Raw genomic sequence first — 20,632 nt, 5'->3', positions numbered from 1 at the left:
GATTGAAAGACAGAAATCACCTATTATTTTACAAAAAAAAAAAAAGGCACTTCCAAAAGTCATTGAATGAAGCAATTAGAGGAATTTATAGCACAAAGATTTAGGAAAAATCAGTAGAATAGAGAAAACTAATTTAATTTTTTTTTGATTCATAAAAATTTGACTGGCATAAGGCTCATAATTTATAAGTTAAGACAAGTTATGTCTGCAATGATTTTCATATCACAATTCCTACTTATTGCTGTCTTCAGTTTGTGACTTACCTTCTGAAAGCTGTTGTAGCCAAATTCAAGTTATTGGTTTCATTATACAATAATGGATATTGTAGAATCTCCATCACTAGAGATTTTCAAGATATAATTGGACAGGGTACCAGGTAATTTCATCTAGGCTCCCTTTCCCCATGAAAGGTTGGACCTGATGATCTTTCAAGGTCCTTTCCAACCTGGGCTGTTCTGTGATTCCATGATTCTATTATAATGAGATAATACTGTGACTCCTTCCAAAGCTATATCAGTGTATGAATACTATTTAAAATTCTTAGCAATCTTAACATACAGCATATCATGACAACATGCAGTCTTCAATATGCTTCATTGGCTATGGCAATACAGTGAAGAACATAGCATCATTTATGTAATAAAGAAAAAAAATAGTGCCAATCATGACTAGTTTTTAAAATATGTATTTCCTAATAGAAAGTCTCTGCATATTTCAGTAACTGACACTTTTAAATAACCTATTTCCCCACTGATTTTTTCTTCAGCACTTCTTCTATGTGTTTAAACACGCTAGCATCTTCAATGGTTGGTGTTATCTGAAAAGGAAAAATATACATAAGCAAAGGATAGTAGATTGCACTCCTTCAACAGTAAAACAGAATTTAGAAGATTCTCATTTAGAGAATCTTCTAAATCTAGCCTTTGAAAGCAGCCAAGAAAAAAAAATGTATCTGGTAAGCTCCAGAAAATGAAAACCTTTGGGGTAATAAACAGAAATAAAATACTATGTAATACTTGAAGTCATGGACCAGTTGCAGAATGGTCTAGAGAATCAAAACCATGATGCACTTTGGATGTCTTTGGATGCACTTATGTGCCTAGTTCATTAAAGCATACTTCTCTAGCTTACCTTATACGGCTTTCCACTGACAAGTGCAGAAAGAGCTGAACGTGGGATTTTGCCAGAACGCGTTTTTGGTAGCTGTTTCACAAACACCCCCTTCTGAAAAGCTGCCACGGGACCAATGTTATTTCGAACGCTCTCAACAATCTCTTCCAAAATCTTCCCCTCTTCTGTCTTTATACCTAGTAAAGAAGTTCATATCCTTCAACCTTTTCAGGATTTTTGCAAGCTTTAGTACCACCAGTAGCAATGAGCTCTCACCTTCTCTGAGTACGCACAGGGCAAAGGGAACATGCCCTTTTAATGCATCCTCCTGGCCTACAACAGCACAGTCTGCCACAGCATGATGGAACAGAATACACTGAGGGACAGAAAACAAAACTAAACCAGATAAATAATTTGAACATCTCAGTTAAAAAAAAAAAAATCATAGGCAAGGACATAAAAAATAGACTTCTTAAGTTTTGACATCAAAAATTGTTTAGTCAATACAACTCGGGATTCCAACTACACATGTTGCAAATGTAACAGTGAATATTTACACACACACCTATGTGTAGTTATCAAATAAGTGGAAGAAATAAAAACTGTGGCAGCACAAGGTACAAATACAGAATCATAGAATCTGGAATCATCTAGTTTTGAACAAAGCAAAGGTGATTTCCTTATAGTTTTGGGAAAACAAGAGTGTCACACCTATGTTTTCGTTAGTTTGATTTTTTACTGAGACAAATAATATTAGTCTAATGCTATGAATATTGTGCAGTTAAGTGAGTAAGGACCAAAACCACAGAAGCATTTCTATTACAGGGCTATAAAGTCATATTTATTCATTCTTATTCTCTCTGATGCCTTGTATCTTTTTAATTCTTTGCCAAATACAAGCCTTGTCTCGGCTTGCAGCCAACCTAGCGTTCAGCTGATCCTCTTAGAAATGTGAGACCTCAACATTCTTAGACAACAAAGCGAGTTAAATCAAAGTCCCTTCTTTCCTACTGCGTATGTACACAATTACACAAGTGATGGACACTACCTCAAAATCTCGTTCAGGAAAACAAAATGTGAGAGACTCTCTTGTTTCTAATTAGCCAGCTGAGGTTCTTACTTCCTGGAAGAAAAGTCACCAAGATGTCTCAATGCATACTGAGATATGCATCACTAAGTCTGGGACAAAGTTAGACTTAAGACACCAGCAGTTGTGAATCCTCTTCCAAAGCACCTAGCTCTTTTCATGCAACTCCAAATCCTGGTGGTATTTGTCTGTATTACATACACCTACGAGCCTGGGTCACATCTAGTCCAGAACCTCAGTAACGCATTCTATTTCACGCTTTAAATACCCATTCTTTTCTGCTCTCACTTCTTGATCCTGACCACTGCAATTTGATTGTTATAGAATTAAGAAGGAAAGACAAAGATGAAACTATTTTTCATTTACTTTTCAATGAATTATGCAGAAGTGTGCTAGTAAGGTCTATGACCAGAGGTGCTGAGGCCTTTCCACAAAATCATAGGAATAATATCTTCAGTAATGTGACATTACCATCAATTCGATAATTATCCATCAGGATCCAACAGGACCCCTAAGATGAAGATGTAAAGTGTACCCAGCTTCATGTTGGAGGAGCTTGTTTGCATTGTTCCAGTCTGTCACTTGTTGAGAAAAGTCTTATGTTGAGCTGAAATATTCCAAACACTGCAATATTTTCCTTCACTAATCTATCAAAAAAAATCCCATAAATACGCCTTTGACATTGGAACAGACAATTTCATATGACAGAAAATGTAAATACTAAGTTAAAGGTTATCAAACTTTGTAAGACAGCTTGAAAAGATGATCAGAGAACAGAATCAACACTAGCCACCTAAAAACTGCATACAAGTAAGAAACAGAGAAAGTGAAGGGGAATTCCTTGACTCAGTGGGTACAAGGATGGACTTCTAATGTAGCAGCAGACAGAAACCCCACCGTCAGGAAGGGAATTTTTCATGTTAAATTCCTTAACATCAGAGCAAATTTAGAAAGAGTCAAACCAAGCACTCAACCATTGATGTACAGAGATGGATGGGTCAACACAAGCTGAGGTTACCAAAATGGCTAACATTCAGTGATTGGCAAGGTAAACAGTAACTCCTACTGCATCTCAGTAAAGCTGGAGCCCTGACAATACTAACAGACCAAGAAACTAATTGTTTGGAACATAATGAAGCTGAAACACCAAAGCATTAAGGAAAAACATGTTAAGCTTGTAATGCAGCTATAATGTAAATACAGTTAATATACTTGCTCAACAAGGTGACTGTCACTTAATTAGAAGTCTATTCAATGAACCTCTAATTCTGTATTTACTGATCTTACTGAAAAGCTAATTGTGTTCTTGTTAATGCTTTCCCATTTAACTAGCAATTTGCTGTGCATGTATTAAGAACACTATTTTTTAGCATTGTTCAGAAGGTGAATAGAAAAGCATCTAGAAGTCTGTAGTGATGAAACACCATTTCTGGGGAAAGCTCTAACAGGGAGAAAAACAGCAACACTGAGCTTCTGACCAAATTCAGATGGACACAAAGATGACATGAATGTCATCTTTGAGGTAATTCAGTTCCTCATTTGCTGTGCAAGGTTCAGATCCAGCTTGATACCAGGAAACAATGCTGTTGTGGTAGCAGAGCAGTAATGGGGACGGATGAGGTTCCCTGTTGTCATAGAGCAACACAAAACACTCACTTCAAAGGGGCAATAGATTTAAACAGACTGAAAGACACCTTTATGTCTTCACAGACCTGTCAGTACAGCAGCAGATCCAACTTCCTGGCTGACTGCTCCTTGAAGAACTTCCTACATTTATAAGGATTTGTTCCCTTCTGTTAAATCAGAGTTTCTTCTATTCTTTTTTAAGTTACCCAGTCTTCAAAAAAATACAGTCACTAAAACATACTAATTAACATATTGCTAATATAAACATTAGAAAGGAAAAAAATCACAAATTAGTTTGTGATTCAGTGAACAGTTAAATTCAGAATTTTAAGTATATTTTTCCCTTGTACTTACCTAGCACACCTTTTCCTAGCCACCCTGAATAACCAACTGATATGTCATCAGGGAAATTTATAACTGGCAACCACAGCAGTTGTGAAGGAGTAAGTGAACAAAGATATGAAATTAAGATACTATTACGTACTGCAACAGTATTTGCAACTTTTTGAGTTTCATAGGAATTACATTAATGATTTTCACTCAGCGGTAGGATTTTTTTAAAGAAAAATTTATGTTCATTTAGCACTGCTCTTACAGTAAGAGAGACAAAAAACAGGTCTCAAGGAACTGAGAAGGAAATTCTTCGAAACAAGAAAAAGCACCAAATGTGAATCTATGCAAAAAGGAGTCAGATAACACCAAACATTATAAAAAAAAGACAAACAAAACCCAAACAACTAAAAACTGTATTTTAAGAAAAAATAGTTTCTACTCCTAAGTGATTTCAGTAGCTAATGAGCTAATGCAACAACTTGACATGCTGAGCCTACCTTACCTTAAAGTATTCCCAAGTAAATATGTTAGAACTTCAAGAACGCTTTCCATGCTACCACACTGCCCCTTACCTCCATCTTCATATGTCACATCACACTTGTTTTCTCAAGCCTGTGATACAAATTGCTTATTATTGTCTTAGAATGCACCTGAATAGGAAGGACCTGAAACAATTAATGTTTTTCCTAAAAGTACCAATGCAAATGCAATCAAGATAAGCAGAATGAAAAATGATTTTTGTGAGATTTTTAGTCTTCATGAACTCAGGTTGCTTTATTCATATTTCACTCTTCTATTTTACTGTCAGGCAGAGCTTACCTCTTCAATTGCACCTGCTGAAAGTCTGTGTCCCGCAATATTGATCACGTCATCAGCTCGAGACAGGACATATAAATAGCCATCTTCATCCATATAACCTGCATCCATAGTATCGTAATATCCCTAAAAACAACATAACCAAAAATGCAAATAAACTCAGGGAAGAGTATCAGAAAGATCCATCCATTTCCCAGGAAGCCAACACACAAAACTGATTGTGTCAAATGAAGTAAATTGGTGGTGCCAAAAAGATTTAATTCTATTTTTTTCACTGTTCTTATATCATCATATACCTTGGAGCTCCTTTTTCAGAAGTTTTTTTCAGTCTTTATTAAGACAGAGCAGAAGACAACGAACACATAAGCCTGGATTTTTTCCACTCTGCCTACTTTAATCCCTGACAGCTTGGAGAAGGATGTTGCCTGAATCTACACAAGAAGAGTGGAATTGTTACAATACAATGACAGTTGTCAAATTGACCCTTACGATATCCATTTGCTGGATCCATTCATACACCACTATCATGCCAGTGCGCAAAGAAAATAATCTGCCTGCTCAGTTCACTCATTTACTTTTATTGGACCAAACCTTCAATTCTGGGCAGTCTATCTGGACCAGTCCATCTATTTCTAGGCAGAAAGGAGGACACGAGTCCCTAGATAGTTCATCTGACAAGGACAATTCAGTAAGGAGCCTCCTACATATATACACATATGGTAGACAAGTGTGTATTTTGGACTGATGCTAAACTAGAATGACTACATGTCAATAGTAGTGGATTTGAAGTTATTCCAGTCTAAGCTTGAAATGAATCAATGCTTTTATCTTTATTAGACCAAATGACATAAAACAACTTTTAGGTTCAGAATCTTTAAACTTTCTTTACAGAAGGTTTACTTCTTTTGTTTCAGATCTGAAAAAAATCAATGTGACCAAAAGCTGGAAGTATGTATGAAGAAATGTTTAACTTGAAATGCTTTTCAGCCCATAAGAAGTGTATCAAAATATTTCCCATTAAAATAAGATACAATTTTTTTATGCTACCCAATTGAAAATTCATGGCATTCACTGCTGCGAGATTTCCAAAAGTTTATATATTTTGTAATTCTTACTGGAAATTTTTGGAAGTACAACTTCTGGAATGTTTCCTGATTTTCCCAAAGTCCTGAGAATGCTCCAGGAGGCAAAGGCAACCTTAAATTAAAAAGAGCAGAGTGAAGTAGTTAGAAACACAGATATAACAAGTACAGCTCATGCTCTCCATTCACACTTTATATTCAGATAGCAGTCATTGACTAGGAATAAGAAAACAGTTTTGTTTAATAATATGTTGATAACAGATCAACAAGACTGTGCATTTGTTGTGATCACATGTGTCTCTGTACCGTATCCAGTCCTTGCCTTGTATATAACACAAGTGTGTCTAATATACAACAAAATGATGTTTGGTCTAGCAAGCACTACATACTACACTATAAATATGTCATCAGCATTCAGCTTCCAACATTTTGATGAATTAAGTATCTCTCAGAAATGTGTGCATATATGCTATGATTCAGACAAATTCATTATTATAGATATCTATTTATCTAACATGTACAAGCTCATGTATAGGCAAACAAATCATCAGGCACACAAATCTTCAGTTTCTGTAAAAAGATTTAACAATTTCAGTCACAATAATCTGAATAAAAATGTTTTCCTTCTTTTAACTCTACATAATATTATTGGAATTATTTTGTGAATTATTTGAAAGTATATTGATAAAAAGTCAATTTAAAAACTTTTTAAAATAACTGGAGTTATATATATATATATATTTTAAGAAGTGAAGCTGAAAAATTATGGAATGATTTATTAGTTGAATTTTCAATTCATACTATATATCCATATATATCCATTCTTCAGTCAAGGACAGGAACATGACAAAAGACAGGACATTGCACCTATCTGCCAGAACAGGAAAAGCTAGACAAGACTCAGCTAACAGAGAAGTGGTCATTTTTGTCTTTCAAAGGCAGGAAGCTGTGTTTAACCCTAAAAGATACATATTCAGGCACAGAACATCCAACACAAATTTCATAAAGCTTAACCCTAGTAACAGAGAGAGAATGATCAGGCAAGGAAGCATATTCATACTGGTAAAACTGTAAATGCTTCCTACAGAATGCATATGCCTGCATTCCTTACAAACAAATCTTTATCCATGGCATTTTATTTTTTAACACTGATCTCTATGAGCCCAACACTGGTCCCTATGAGCCCAAAAGGCAACATCTCTAGCAGCGTAACACCACTCTGTATGGCAGCAACACTGATATCATTACAAGTCTCTACGATGTTCAGGTCCCAGGAACAGATCTGTTACTACATGTGCATTTCTAAAGTTATATATATATATATATATTCATTTATTTTTATCTAAATAAGGTATAAATAGTAAGAGTTATACTCAAAAGGCCACATCATCTAGCAATGATTTAAATTCACAACTTTTTACAATGCCAGGTGTCTCCAAGCTAATTCAGCTCAAGTAGCATAACAGAATACACTACTATAAATACTACTGTTATTCTAAGCGTTTTGTCTCAACACATCCTATAAGTCACATTCCTTGAAGGTATGGTTAAGGCAAGGCCACAAATGCCAGACACTTCCCAGTTAGGCACCCAGGCTTCAGGAGATCTGGCTGGCTTCTGCCCCTCTGGCAAGAATTCATGAGACCTACCAGCTTAGTAAGCACCCTTGTGATACATAAACATGTCAGAGTATTTGCCTTGAAATAAATACATTAGAAAAGCAATATATCAATCCCCGTGTTTGTGTGTGTATGCGTTTAAATGAAAAACCTCTTCTTCAGATTTAAGAAAAATCACCCAAGAGTGGTAGTTACTATGGTTGTTGCCTGGTTGCTAATAGTTCATAATGGCCTGAATCATTGCAGATTTTGAACTTTCAGTTTATTTAACAATCTGAAGCATTCTTGTGATGGGAGAGAAAGGACAGTTCATATTGACAAAATCCTTAATAAATTCACCAAGGCTCTATTCAGTGGTTTCCACTTAGCCATTAAATAGAAGAGCTAATTTTATTGCAGAAACCAGGAAGACATTTTGCTTTCTGTAACTGCAATTGTTTAGAAATCTAAACCAAGAACTACGTAACATATCATCAAAAATATAATCCCTGCTCCCAATGTTTTTGCTTGCTTGGTTGGTTAGTTTGTTTTGTTTAAAGGAAAAAATTGCAATGATATCCACAGTGCATATTGCTGAGAAGCAAGAGAAATAATCTTCCTCAGTCTATGGAAACCAGGCTGCTAAACTACTGGCTACCACAGGTATTTCCACAGCACAACACATCTGAAAAACAGACACAATCTGAAAATACCCCTCCTTTGTCTTCTCTAAAACACTACTTGCAGTTAGGACTCCATTCCACCTCCTAAGCAAAAAACAAATGTCATCTTCTATGTGTCAGTCTTTCGGGCAAAATAATTGAACAGTGATGGGCACAAGCAATTCTTTAGTGGTAACAAAGTGCTTAGGATCACAACTGACTACAATTTGTAGGTGCTGGGAAAACACAAATTGCTAATAAAATTAATAAAGGTGGAATTCAGCTTGCCAGAAAATAATTCAGCATACTGGAATTTTGCCAAGACATCAGGATCAAATAACCCCGAGCCAAAAGTATCTCCGTCCCACTGCTGTGCACGGGAACACTGCCATGAATTCTAAAGGGAGAAGCGCTGGATCATAATGATGTGAAAGGAGAGAGAAGACTGAAATGTAACACTCTGGTTACATTTTATTAAAAAAAAAAAAAAAGGTAATTTTATTACAAAGTGAGATATTAAGATTAGGTGAGCTTGGCAACATCGCAAAAACCTCTGAAGTATGATAACCATTTTCTAATAGCCAATTTGAAACTACAATCATTACCTGTTTTTTGAGCATTGTTTCATAGTTCATTTGTTTTTCATGCAACAGTGGTCAACCCACCTGTAACACTGCCTGGGAAAAGCTGACTGTGTCACATCCTTTCAGGATGCCACTTGGCATAATGATGCAAGATTTCTTGCTGCTGGAACAAATTATTGACACAGACCTCAAAAGATTATTTAGAGGGAAAAAAAAAAACAGCTTTCTGAAAGTACAGCTGAAAGTCAAAACTATTACAGGTACTACTTTTCTGAGTTTCAGAAAGGAGAAAAGTCATCCCTTCATTTATTCATTTTATGGTAGACAATGGCAGTCACAGGCCGTTCATTACTGCCAGGCAAAGCAAATATCAGCCATGGTTACACGAGGTAGGCCTGTGACTGGAATTAAGTCATCCTGATTGGCAGCTATATTATTACTCATTATTTGTGTAGTGCTGTATGTAAACAACGCTCTTCAAAAAAATTTTTTGTGATTGCAATTTGAAAACCATCTCCAATCTTCAAGCTTTTTCAGGCACAAAGAACAACAGGACTTGAAAAAAGGTGGAGAAGAGGTGAGAGAAGAGAGGATCTCGAGAATTTATGATTCTGCATGAAATGTCCCTTTAGTTAATTGAAAAATGTCACAGAAGCAGTTGGTTTCAGTGTGTATTTTGCAGGAAAAAATAATCTAGTTTGATGGGAAAGAGGAAAAGCATCAAAAAATGTTAAAATGCCTGGAAAGAGTTAAAAGTAAAAAAGTTCAAATGCTACCCACATGTATTCAGCTCATTTTTGGACAAATTGCTCACACATTGAAAGTTGTACTCATTGTTTCACTTGTAAAGGGAAAAGACAGAGCTGATAAAAAAAAATAAAAATAATAAGAACAAAAAAAAAAAAAAACAATTATCTAAAATGACCTCCCATACAACACAGCCTAAAGGATATCATCTACTAAATTCTACCTCAAGCCTGTAATGTTTGGTAAAATAAGCATTTATTTACAATCCACGTTTGTGGTGTCAATAAAAAAACACCATATTCCTATGAAAGTTGTTCCAATAGCTTATTTGTAAGGCACTGCTTTCTAGGTTTTATAAATTTAGCAAATTGTACTTAGGTGTATGGCTGTTAATTACAAGAATGTATTGCGAGTAGTCTATGTAGGATGACACACTTTCTTTAAACGGTTCTACAAGCAACATTTCATCTCTGCAGCAAGAAGTGTTTGGAGAATGTTCTCAGACACATGATCTGATTTTTGTTTTTTGGGGGTGATCCTTTGGGGACGCAGGAGTTGGACTTGATGATCCTTGTGGGTCCCTTCCAACTCAGGATGTTCTATTCTTAAATGCAATTTAACTAATCACTTAGTTAAAAAACTAACACTTATCAGTTGTCCACCACTCCAACTTACAAACACATTTCAGGATCGCTGAACGTATAATGCATTGTCTCTCCTCTTTCTGAATATGGAATGGAAATGCTTATGTGATTCTATGCAGTGGAGACCAGTAAAAGTAATTTTTAAATACTTATCACATAAAGCCCCATTACAGTGGCACAAAATTAACGAAACAAAACACTAGAGGAAGTGTAACATGGTTATGGACATTCCTAAAAGGATCTAGAGGGAAATTTACTGGTAGACATTACTACCTGGATAGAATGAATATATGGCAAACGTAGTCCTCTTTCTTTCATGAACAAACGTAAAGAATGAGACAATGCTGACAATGGTCTCATTAAATAAAAATAACAGGTTTGCAATGTTCATAACGAAAAAGAGCAAAATTGAAATTCCCACTGCATTGGAATTTAAATAGTATTTCTCTTTGCTAACATTCCTTTGAAATTTCTCATTGCTAATCACAATTACACATACACACACACACACACAGTTTCTCCATTTTGTATTAATTATAGGCAGGTCAGAACAAAGCGAGCACAAGTGTGTCACTAAATCAGACTGGTCTTGCTAAAGGATGTGGAGGTCATTGTTGCTATGAATCACAGAATCACAGAATCACAGAATTTCTAGGTTGGAAGAGACCTCAAGATCATCGAGTCCAATCTCTAACCTAACACTAACAGTCCCCACTAAACCATATCCCTAAGCTCTACATCTAAACGTCTTTTGAAGACTTCCAGGGATGGTGACTCCACCACCTCCCTGGGCAGCCTGTTCCAATGCCTCACAACCCTTTCAGTAAAGAAGCTCTTCCTAACATCTAACCTAAAACTCCCCTGGCGCAATGATTTTCACTTCAGAATGAATTCTTGGTTAATTATTCTTCACGTCCAAAGATTCTAGCTGAAAAAAACATAAATGTGGAAACAATTCATATAAACCCACTCTCATGAGCTGCAGTAATCTTCGTTTTCCTTTGCCCTTTCATCATAAATGTTGTGACACTGCATTTGATTACTCTACCCTGAAAGACTTGTGAAGTCAAAAATATTGCTGCATGTCCAGGTAAATTATCCGCTGTGAGAGTTCTCCTCACTAAAAAGAATCTTTCCAAAGGACACAAAGATGATGATTATATGAAAAAACATCTGGTAGGTATGAAAAAATAAAATAACATACTTGGTGCTGGGAGATGGAGCGTGTAAGAACGACCTTTCTAAACTATTAGACTCCTGCAGGATAAAATTAAATTTCAAAACTCTATTGCATGAACAGCTATTTTAAATACTATACTTACGAGCACTGCAGGCCTCAAGCAGCCCCCAACAGTCCTTATCAGCAGTTAGACTAGCCTAAAAATAACCAAGAGCTGCATCATACCACTTTTGCACAGCTTGTATTGTAGGCAGTGTGTGGTCATACTCCATTCCCAGAAATACTGAAGAGTATTTCTCAATTCCCGTATGCTGCAGATAAAGCAAATACCTGTGTTTTGTCGTGTTTTGATTTGTTTTTCTAAAGCAGTGGACCATATTTTGCTGCTGACTGTACGACAGAAGAAGAGTCAAAACTATCCCAATTCTCCCACTTCATCACTTCAAGATGCCTGAGGATCCTGGGTTGATAAACAAACCCTGCTAGAAACAAGGATCATCACCACTATTTTTAAGGGATTTGTATGAGTAGAGAGGTAAAGAAATGATGAAAGGAAAGGCTTCCTTTGCAGGAGGGTTTTATGCAAACTAGTCCTAATCTAAAAATTAAGGAAAAAAAGTTTTACAGCTAAACAACAATTGAGCTGAGTGCAGCAGAAGATAGAAAACGTGATGTCTTAACCTAACAGCCACAGATTTTTATGAACACAATAACCAACTAAACACTGTCAAGAAATTGTTACTTATTCGAATGAAACCTGGAACAAAATTAAGACACTCCAAACCATAATATCCTAAAACCAACTTCTCGTAACAGTCTATAGATTCAAACATTGGACATGTTAAAAACACCCAGAACTGGTCTTCTAAAGCTCATCAAAAGCTTTGTCTTTTTTTTGTTTTGTTTTGTTTGCATTTTATAGTTAGGCTGCAGGATGAATTTTAAGAGCATCTTGAAAGATCATCAGAAAAGACACAGAACAGAAAGATGGGTTAACAATTAATGTTTCATAACGACTTTTTTTTGAAACATTGTAATTTTGCCCTTACTACTCTTTCCCCAATTTCAGAATGGATATTATAATAAATAAGAACATGACGATATAATAGCAATGGTACAGGGACACTATTCACTGAGTGATCCAATGAAAAAAAGGAAGAAAAGAAAGAAGGGGAAAAGGGGAAAAGGGACGGGAGGAAAATAAGGAGGAAAATCTCCCCACTATTTCCCTATCAGTTTATTTGGCTGCAGCAAAAATCATGCTGGGAGAGATAAAACAACAAATCAATACATAAACACCCTCGCAATCCCTTAAGAAAAAGGCTTAAATATAGGGCAGTGTTAGGGAAGATAAATCTTGGCTTTAAAACTTTGAGAATAGCCCCAACATATCTCTTAATGTGACAATATCCACTTCTGACAGGCATGTAAATACCAAGATAGTTATGACTCAGAAATGTTATCCACCTGTTTGTAGATATAATTCATCTCATTTGGCAGAGAATTGCTAAGAATGAAATTAATTTCGCGTAGCTGTAGGTAGCTAGTGCTAAGCACCTATTCTAAACTGTCTGTGTCACCCCTACAGACAGCAAAGAGACATAAGCACATCTGCAAGGTGATTTCTTCCATCCTAGCTGAATGCCTATGGCAGCTAGGGGCAATTTTCTTTCCAAATACCTTTGTCTATCCACTGATTACAAACCTAAGTTTTATTATGGCAACAGTTAGGCACGAAAGAGGCAGAAGTTTCAGAAAATACTTAGTTTGCTTACTTTACCACAATATTTCCTAAAGTCTTCGTCTTCACTGGTTCCTTATTTTCATCCAGAATCATCACTGTAAAAAAAAAAAAATAAATAAATAAATAATAATAATACAAGAAGAGAACTCCTGTTAAGTAGAGTATTTTAAGGTGGAAGAGTGGAAGACAGTGTCTTCATTCACGGATATCAATTTATGTCACAGTTGAGAATGGCAATACACCAAGCAACTAAAGGTATTAAGTAATTTGAGAGTACAAAACTCGATAACCCTATGACATTAACATTCAGCCTTAAGTCCTAAAAGTCTCAAATAATACTTGTGCTCTGGGATTAGACAGCACAAAGTCAAAAAGGGAAAAAACATAGAACTGAGAATTAAAAGACACCTTCATATTGGAAATTCTAAGCTTGCAAATAATGAAGGATTTTTCAGATATATTATGAGAAAAAGTGTTCAGATAACATAACTAAGATTACTGGAGGCTCATCTAGATGATGTGAGAAGTGCTATTAGCAGTAGATAAATGTGCCTGGCTTTCAAAGGCTCTCAGGAGACTCAGAAAGATGGTCCCCAACTGACAAGGTTATTCTAGTCTAACACAAAGATGTAATTTAACTTCTGAATTACCCAAAACTGTACAGCAGCATTATGCTAGAGAACACCAAAAAATCCAGACCTTTGAAGAGAAGACTTTTTCCCAGATGACAATGACCCATCACCTTCAGATTGCATCTTGGTATGAAGTATGTAGGCTTCTGAGGAAAACCACCTGAAATAGCCTCCTCAGGGCAGTCAGCTGGGAAATCCACTACAACCACCCTTTTCATCTGAAGGCATAGGGATAAGGAAGAATGGTAGATAGGCCACAGTACTTCTTAACTAGAGTATCAACTTGGCCTATGATAAATGGAATTGAACAAAATGAAATGACTAAACCATGGAAAAACAGGGACGAATGGTTTTGACAGACTAAGCTGACATGGATTTAAAAACATGCCTTTTGAAGTCTGCCCAAGCAAAGAAAGCTATGTTCAGCTGGAATTAAACTAATACAAATAATCTTACATTCTGTATTAAAAAGTTACAGAGGAAATGGGGAAAAGAGGAGGATAGACTTCTCACTAAATCCCCGTTAAGAGTCTTATGAGTAATATCATATATTATTTGTCCAAAGAACAGAAAAGTCTGTAATTTACTAGTTCAGGATGAAACCACTCCTTCACAGAGAATGATATTTTTTAAGTGACTGAAGAGCCTGCTAAAAGCAACAGCTCACCACACAGACACAGGCAAGTCAACCACACCGGTTTTACAATTCAGTGACTTGGGATCTTTTATCTTTTTAGATGTTGTGAGAAGATGGTAATGTTATATTTGGAGAATTTAGACTTAGAACACAGAAAGACAAAGACCCACTCACCTGTATCTTTCAATGTTTCCCTTACACCTAGCTTATTTTTCCTGTTTTTATTATATTAAAGTAAAATGTAAACAGTTTATTCTATTAGGGTAGGAATTCCAGCATTTATTCTCCTTGCAAGCAGAGTATTTCAATATACAAAAATCAGGGGAAGGTGGTTACTACACTGCTTATTCCTGAATTACTGATGAACTGACAGTACTTCTAAATGTAGGACTTGCTTCAGTTTGTGAACAATGCAATGAAATTATCTAAAAAGATTCAAAGAAATAAATTTATTTCAGCAGTATGACAGGAAAGAAGTCTACTTAAGTAGACTTTTTAACTTTCTATTTACATCATAGCATAAATAAAACAAAACTTTAGCAATGTCCAAAAATCACTACCAGTTGTATAATCTAAGAATACAAAATCTATCTTCTAATGCATAAGGCATAAGAAACTCTTCTAATTAATACAGTAACAGCAGCCAAAACATCAAAACAGATGTGGGTGACAGCAAGACAGCTGTCTGCACAGAGTAATTTCAGAAGATCCACTACTTAATGAATGGCTGCATTACAGGACATAATTGGCCTCAAACCAATAAGCAAAAAAGATACAGTTCTTTCCTAAATCTTTAGTGTATTTCAGTGTTCATTTTATTTTTCTTTTCTTATTGCATGTTTAAGATATTTCCTCTGTTCTGTTTGAAGGAATTCCTTACTTACACTCGGTGCCATGTTTCAGAAAATTCAAGTGTAATTTTTATATTCTTGCTACTCATATATCTTGGGGCAGGACATTTTCTAGCATGTGTCATACCTTTTTCCACTCTTCCCTATTTATTACAATTGTAGACGAACTTCACAGCTTGGTTTTAATGCTGTTTTTAAACTAACGTTTGTCTTCTTTCTGTAAGTGCTAGAACCCAGAACAGCTGCACATATTTTCTTTAATGTTCATTTCCATTTCTTCCATCACTTAGGAGAAAAAATGGCTAAGCTTTTTCTGCCCAAGAATGTGAGAACCTTTTCTGAGGACAGTTTGATCTTTAAGAAATGTAATTATTATTTGGACTTCAAGTAACTCTTTAGAACTGTGTTAAGATCAGGCTTCCCAAGTATGAAAATATTTTTGCATTCTTAATCTGTAGCTATACGCTCTACAAACAAATAGCTTCCAGACAATGAGCGCTCTCCCTTTTACTGCTGGTTCATAACCTACCATTTTCCGATCTGGAAATAAAAATGCTCTACAAGTACTCAAAGATAATGTGCTTAACATCAACAGGGGAGGGGAGGGGAGGGGAGGGGAAGGGGGAAGGGGAAGAGGCAGGGGAAGAGTTCATATCCTTGCCAGGTTGCTTGTTAGTTCATTAGTGACACCTTTGTGGAAGACACAGATGTCACACTAAGAATTCCCTTTGTGCACTTCAGGATACTTCTCATACAAAACTGTAGCACCAAAAGAAAATCTAATCAATAAGTCTCTGAGACACAGTTATTTGATGTACATCTTCCAAAACAAAACTATTTAGGCTCTGAAAATTGAAAATACAGGTATGAAAAACATTCCAAGTGCAAGTTACAGCAGCAATTATTTGTCTAGTTATCATTTCCTCTTCTGTTGATGGTTATGACTAACATTTTTCCTCCCGCTGTGCCAATACAGTTTTACTGCTGCTTTTAATTTAATTCTGTGCAATTGTAGATAAAGCCTTAAAGCACAGTAGTTTTTTCATATCTTTGTTATATCCACTTTATAAGTATGTGGTAGCCCTTTTATATAAGAAAAGTAGGAGTAGTTTCTCAACGTTTTGGAGAAGTACCCTGAATTTCTTAAGCACAGTCACATTCCACAACACAAAAAAGGCAGCTTCCTATTACAAGAAGGAGGAAAATGTGTTAGCAAGACTGGAATTTGCTTTCCCTATGAAGTCTTAGATTAAAGTGCTCTTACACAGGAATATAAGCAATACCCTTTTATAGCAGCATACTTTTAGCACAGTCTTACCATTGTATCCTGGTACTGGTTTTCCTGCTTGCCCAGGTGGAGGCGTTGTAGAGTTTCCCAAACCAATACAGGAAGCAGTAATTGCAGAACCAGATTCTGGTAAAAGAACACAAATACATCAACCAAGATTGCTTCTTGTGTCATTGAGTATTTATTGTTTCTAAGTTTTCTTCTAGTTCAGCGTATCACAATTAAAAAAGAAATTAATAAATGTGCCAGACAAGCAATGGAAGATTTAGATTTCAGGAGCTTTGTATTTGTTATCCAATAATACTCATAGTTTTATCAGTTCTTCACAGAAATCTGCATTCTTCACAGGGGAGCTTTTGCACTCCATAGGAGACAATCAAAAATACAAGCATTCGGCACTACACCTTTAGCTTATTCTGCTATAGGTATGATGTTATACTACACCAGTAGGAAACTGCCTACAGCAAAGCCATGACAGAAATACTGTGTATGGCAGATATATTTCAGAGATTGTTTTTACAAATGAATATCTTTGGAAAGAATGAATTCCAGAAAAAAAACATCAATCCACTCTTGACTGATTATCTTATCACTGTAGGTCAGTGATAAAAAAGTATCCATAGTTCTATTGTGGAGCTGAAAAATTCTACACATTATGAGGTTTGGAAGGTAAATAAACACAAAATCTCCACAACAATATTGGTCAGGAAAATCATAAAAAAGGAAAAACTTCCCAAATTTTATTGTAAATAATGCAGAAAATTCAGGAATACCCCTTTTAAAACCCTGGAGGTCTCACTAGCATTTCTTGGTGAGAACTATTTCAGGCAATAAAAAGATTCAAGATTCGAGAAGAAATAAGGTAGAGAAGTCATAACTAAATTTCATGTTGCCAAGGAATGCTGTGAGGAACGGGAATCAAACAGCTCCAAGATTTTGTGATCATAATCCAGCTGCATTCTCCTCCATCTACAAACATTAAAGTTTTACTAATGATAGTATATTAGAGTTTTGTTGTGCTTTTTGTTTATTTATTTTGCCAGAAGACAAATAACTGGTTTAAATAACTGCTGGTTTTTGAATCTTAGGAAGAAATTCATTCATCTAACTGCAGACAAATAACTTAAACACCTGCACTGTGTGCCTTTGCTCCCTGTGTGGTGCTCACTAAAAGCAAGTAGGTCTGGAATCCCTGCTGCACTGGTAACATAAAATACCTTCTTCAGACAGCACAAATATCCCCTGTAGTGCCTACACCTTCCTAATTATCCCCACAGATAGGCAGCTACAAAGTTCTCCCTTCTCACCCACCCACCCTTGCTCAACTGCACATAATGCATTTATACTACAAGAGCTGTTATTAAGAAAGAGGAATAAAAAATATATTGTCATATAGCAGAGTCTAAGTTTGAAAAAAAAAAAAAAAAAGAAAAGAAAAAAAAAAAAAAAGAAAAAAAAAGACACAGTTCTCCTTCCTTTCCCTGTAAGAAAAAACAGAGAAATTTATGCTGCAATAACTATGGGACAGGGGTGGGAGGGGGGGAAGGTGTAGGTGGGTATTATCTACAGATAATAGCAGGGACACAATATGGGGCTAGAACTATAAAAACACAGTTTTATCATTCTGGAGATGTCCCAGGTCACTTGGAATTCATAGTCCACATCATGCTTAAGTTTCAGCACAGCTAAGCAGGTTTGTGTTCAGCTCTGTATTTGGGCTCTGATCACTTATGCCCAAATTTATCTTCAGTTCTCTTGCATTAGCTCACTAGAGTTGTTTTTGCTGTGAATTTTCTCAGCTTCCACAGCATTTCTCTGCCACTTCAGAAGTAGTTAAATGATTACTCAATTGCTTAAAGGAGCAAGAACAAGAACAACACCACCACAAGTTTATGTAATATTAAGTTAGGTGTTAGTAAGTAGCTGAAAATTAGCATTAGCATCGCATACTTATCCTAGGGCCTAACTCCAGCTGCAGAGCACAGACCAAGAATGATCAACCCTCCATGCTAAAAAGTTTGCTTGGTTGCTTCCTATTTTCCATTGTTCTATTTTTTCTACACAACGCACATTTCCCACACAAACACTGATCTTGTTGGTTTTTTCCTTCCAAAAAAGCAGAACATCCAAGCTGCAATTATACAGACACAACATCAACATGTCCTAATGTAGCCAGCAAGCAATCAGACTGAAAGCTGCAGGAAGCGAAACCCACAATCTATTCAGCAGTTTCAGAGCTCCGTATTTTGCACAGTACTGAAATTACTGACCTCAACTTTTTCCCTTTTTTTTTTCCTTAGAGCTGAATGAAAAAATGCACATTTCTTAGAGAAAAGTGAATTGGAAAAGACAGTGGAAGGGACAATTTCTTTTTGGCTGCATTGGCAGGAGAAGTGATGGCACAGATTACATCTTGCCTTACATATTGCAAGGCAAGAGCTAAAAACCATACTGTAACAGATCAGATGAGAAAGGTATTCATCAACTAAACACAGTCATTAGATTTGCTACTGAGAGAGAAGGAACACAGCACTACTGTAACCGGAGGCACCGGTAAGATTTAGGAACTGACAGAGATTTCTCAGGAACTGACAGAGATTTCTAATCCCAGAGTTCTCAGTCAAAAAACCCTTGGGGAAGAAGAGGGATCTGTGAAATTTCTAAAAATTTGTTTGCATTTGTTTGGCTCTTTGATACACTGCTAATTAAAAGAATACAAACCAGAAAGGAAACATGGTCACACTAGTTTGTGTTTCTGCTTTTTGCAATACAGTGAATAAGACTGAATGTAAGTCCATTTATTCTAAACAAGAATCACAAGTTCTAAAACTTTCTGAATAAGTCTTTAAAATTGCTGCTGTTTCTTCTATTGTCTTCTCAATTGCCTGTAGAAATACATTACTTCCATATTTACCCAGTGTTCAAATCTCTAGGGTGTGCATTCAATTCCCATGGGTCAATAAGTCTTTTTATATACATGAAAAAAATATGGCTTGTTGGTATTTGGACCAGATATTAATTAGGTGAGAATTAATTAGGAGAGAATCCCAGAAGCATCCACTCTTTATGTTAGGTTAACAGTTCCTGAATGTTAAAATATTCTCTTGCAAAACAGAAGCACCAAGGAGTACTGTCAGAGGATAGCATGCATCTTTGTGCTGTACATTTCTTAGGAAATCAATGTGTATCTTTCAAGCAGGATGCTGAATTGAAATATCAATTTCCCAAACCAATCAGAAAACAGCAACCACTTTCCAGCACAGCATTTTTCATCAAGGAAAAAACAGCCTGACTTGAAAGGAGAATTGAATAGAAAATCCTGCTGAAAAGAAATCAACATTGTTCAGAAGAAAACAGAAAAACAACTACTGATGAGAAATTTCTCTTACCAATCATGTATACTACAAATTCTGTGTGGCCATTTTTTATATTTCCAATAAGCAAAGCTACTTAAGAATCTTTGTTTGAATTAAGTATGGTTTATTTACAATTAAAGTCAAGATTTATATGCAGGTTACAAGACATAGGTCAGAAAGTAAAAACAGCAGCAGTTTGAAGTAGTATAATGTGTCAAATGGACATTGTATTCCACCCACCCCTTACACCAGGTGTCTAAATGTGCACACATTTCTTGCTTGACTCATTTGTTTACAGTTGGAGATTCTCTGAAATTAATGTGCAGTGTCTAAACAGATTCCCAATACCGCAGTCTTTAGGAACTTGCATATTTTTAATGTAACAAATAGAACAGATGATCTGTCTTCAATCAATCCCTTCTGCACACATGTAAGGTGCTAGCCTTCCACTCCCTATGCAAGCAAGTCAGCAGCCCTCCGGCTATGGAAGGCTTTTCAGGGACAACTGGGTCATAAACCCAGTTTACTTCTTGCCTAACACCTTATAATGTGACAATGAAACAGCTATTTAGAAGAGCAATGTTTCACAACTAGTCTGGACATTGAAGTACATTCAACATCTGCTTTGAGTTACAATGGAGGGAATATATATACC

General features: G+C 36.0%; 1 protein-coding gene across 3 annotated transcripts in view; it reads right to left on the bottom strand.

The window, feature by feature from the left end:
• Positions 1-669: 669 nt before the first annotated feature.
• ACSS3 (acyl-CoA synthetase short chain family member 3) overlaps positions 670-20,632 on the bottom strand; it is a 65,579-nt gene continuing 45,616 nt past the window's right edge. For 2 of the 3 annotated variants that reach the window (XM_068667449.1, XM_068667459.1), the window contains 7 exons: positions 16,652-16,747; positions 13,245-13,308; positions 6,088-6,169; positions 4,976-5,098; positions 1,387-1,486; positions 1,132-1,307; positions 670-817 (listed from right to left, as the gene is read on the bottom strand). In XM_068667449.1, coding sequence (XP_068523550.1) covers positions 740-817; positions 1,132-1,307; positions 1,387-1,486; positions 4,976-5,098; positions 6,088-6,169; positions 13,245-13,308; positions 16,652-16,747 — 719 coding nt within the window. In that variant the 3' untranslated portion in view covers positions 670-739. Of the gene's footprint in view, positions 818-1,131; positions 1,308-1,386; positions 1,487-4,975; positions 5,099-6,087; positions 6,170-13,244; positions 13,309-16,651; positions 16,751-20,632 lie in introns of all 3 variants that reach the window. The other variant, XM_068667441.1, reaches the window with a different exon arrangement.

The sequence above is a fragment of the Anas acuta genome, chromosome 1, assembly GCF_963932015.1.
Source record: "Anas acuta chromosome 1, bAnaAcu1.1, whole genome shotgun sequence".
Classification (NCBI taxonomy): Eukaryota; Metazoa; Chordata; class Aves; order Anseriformes; family Anatidae; genus Anas; species Anas acuta.
This window is presented reverse-complemented; position numbering and strand designations above follow the sequence as displayed.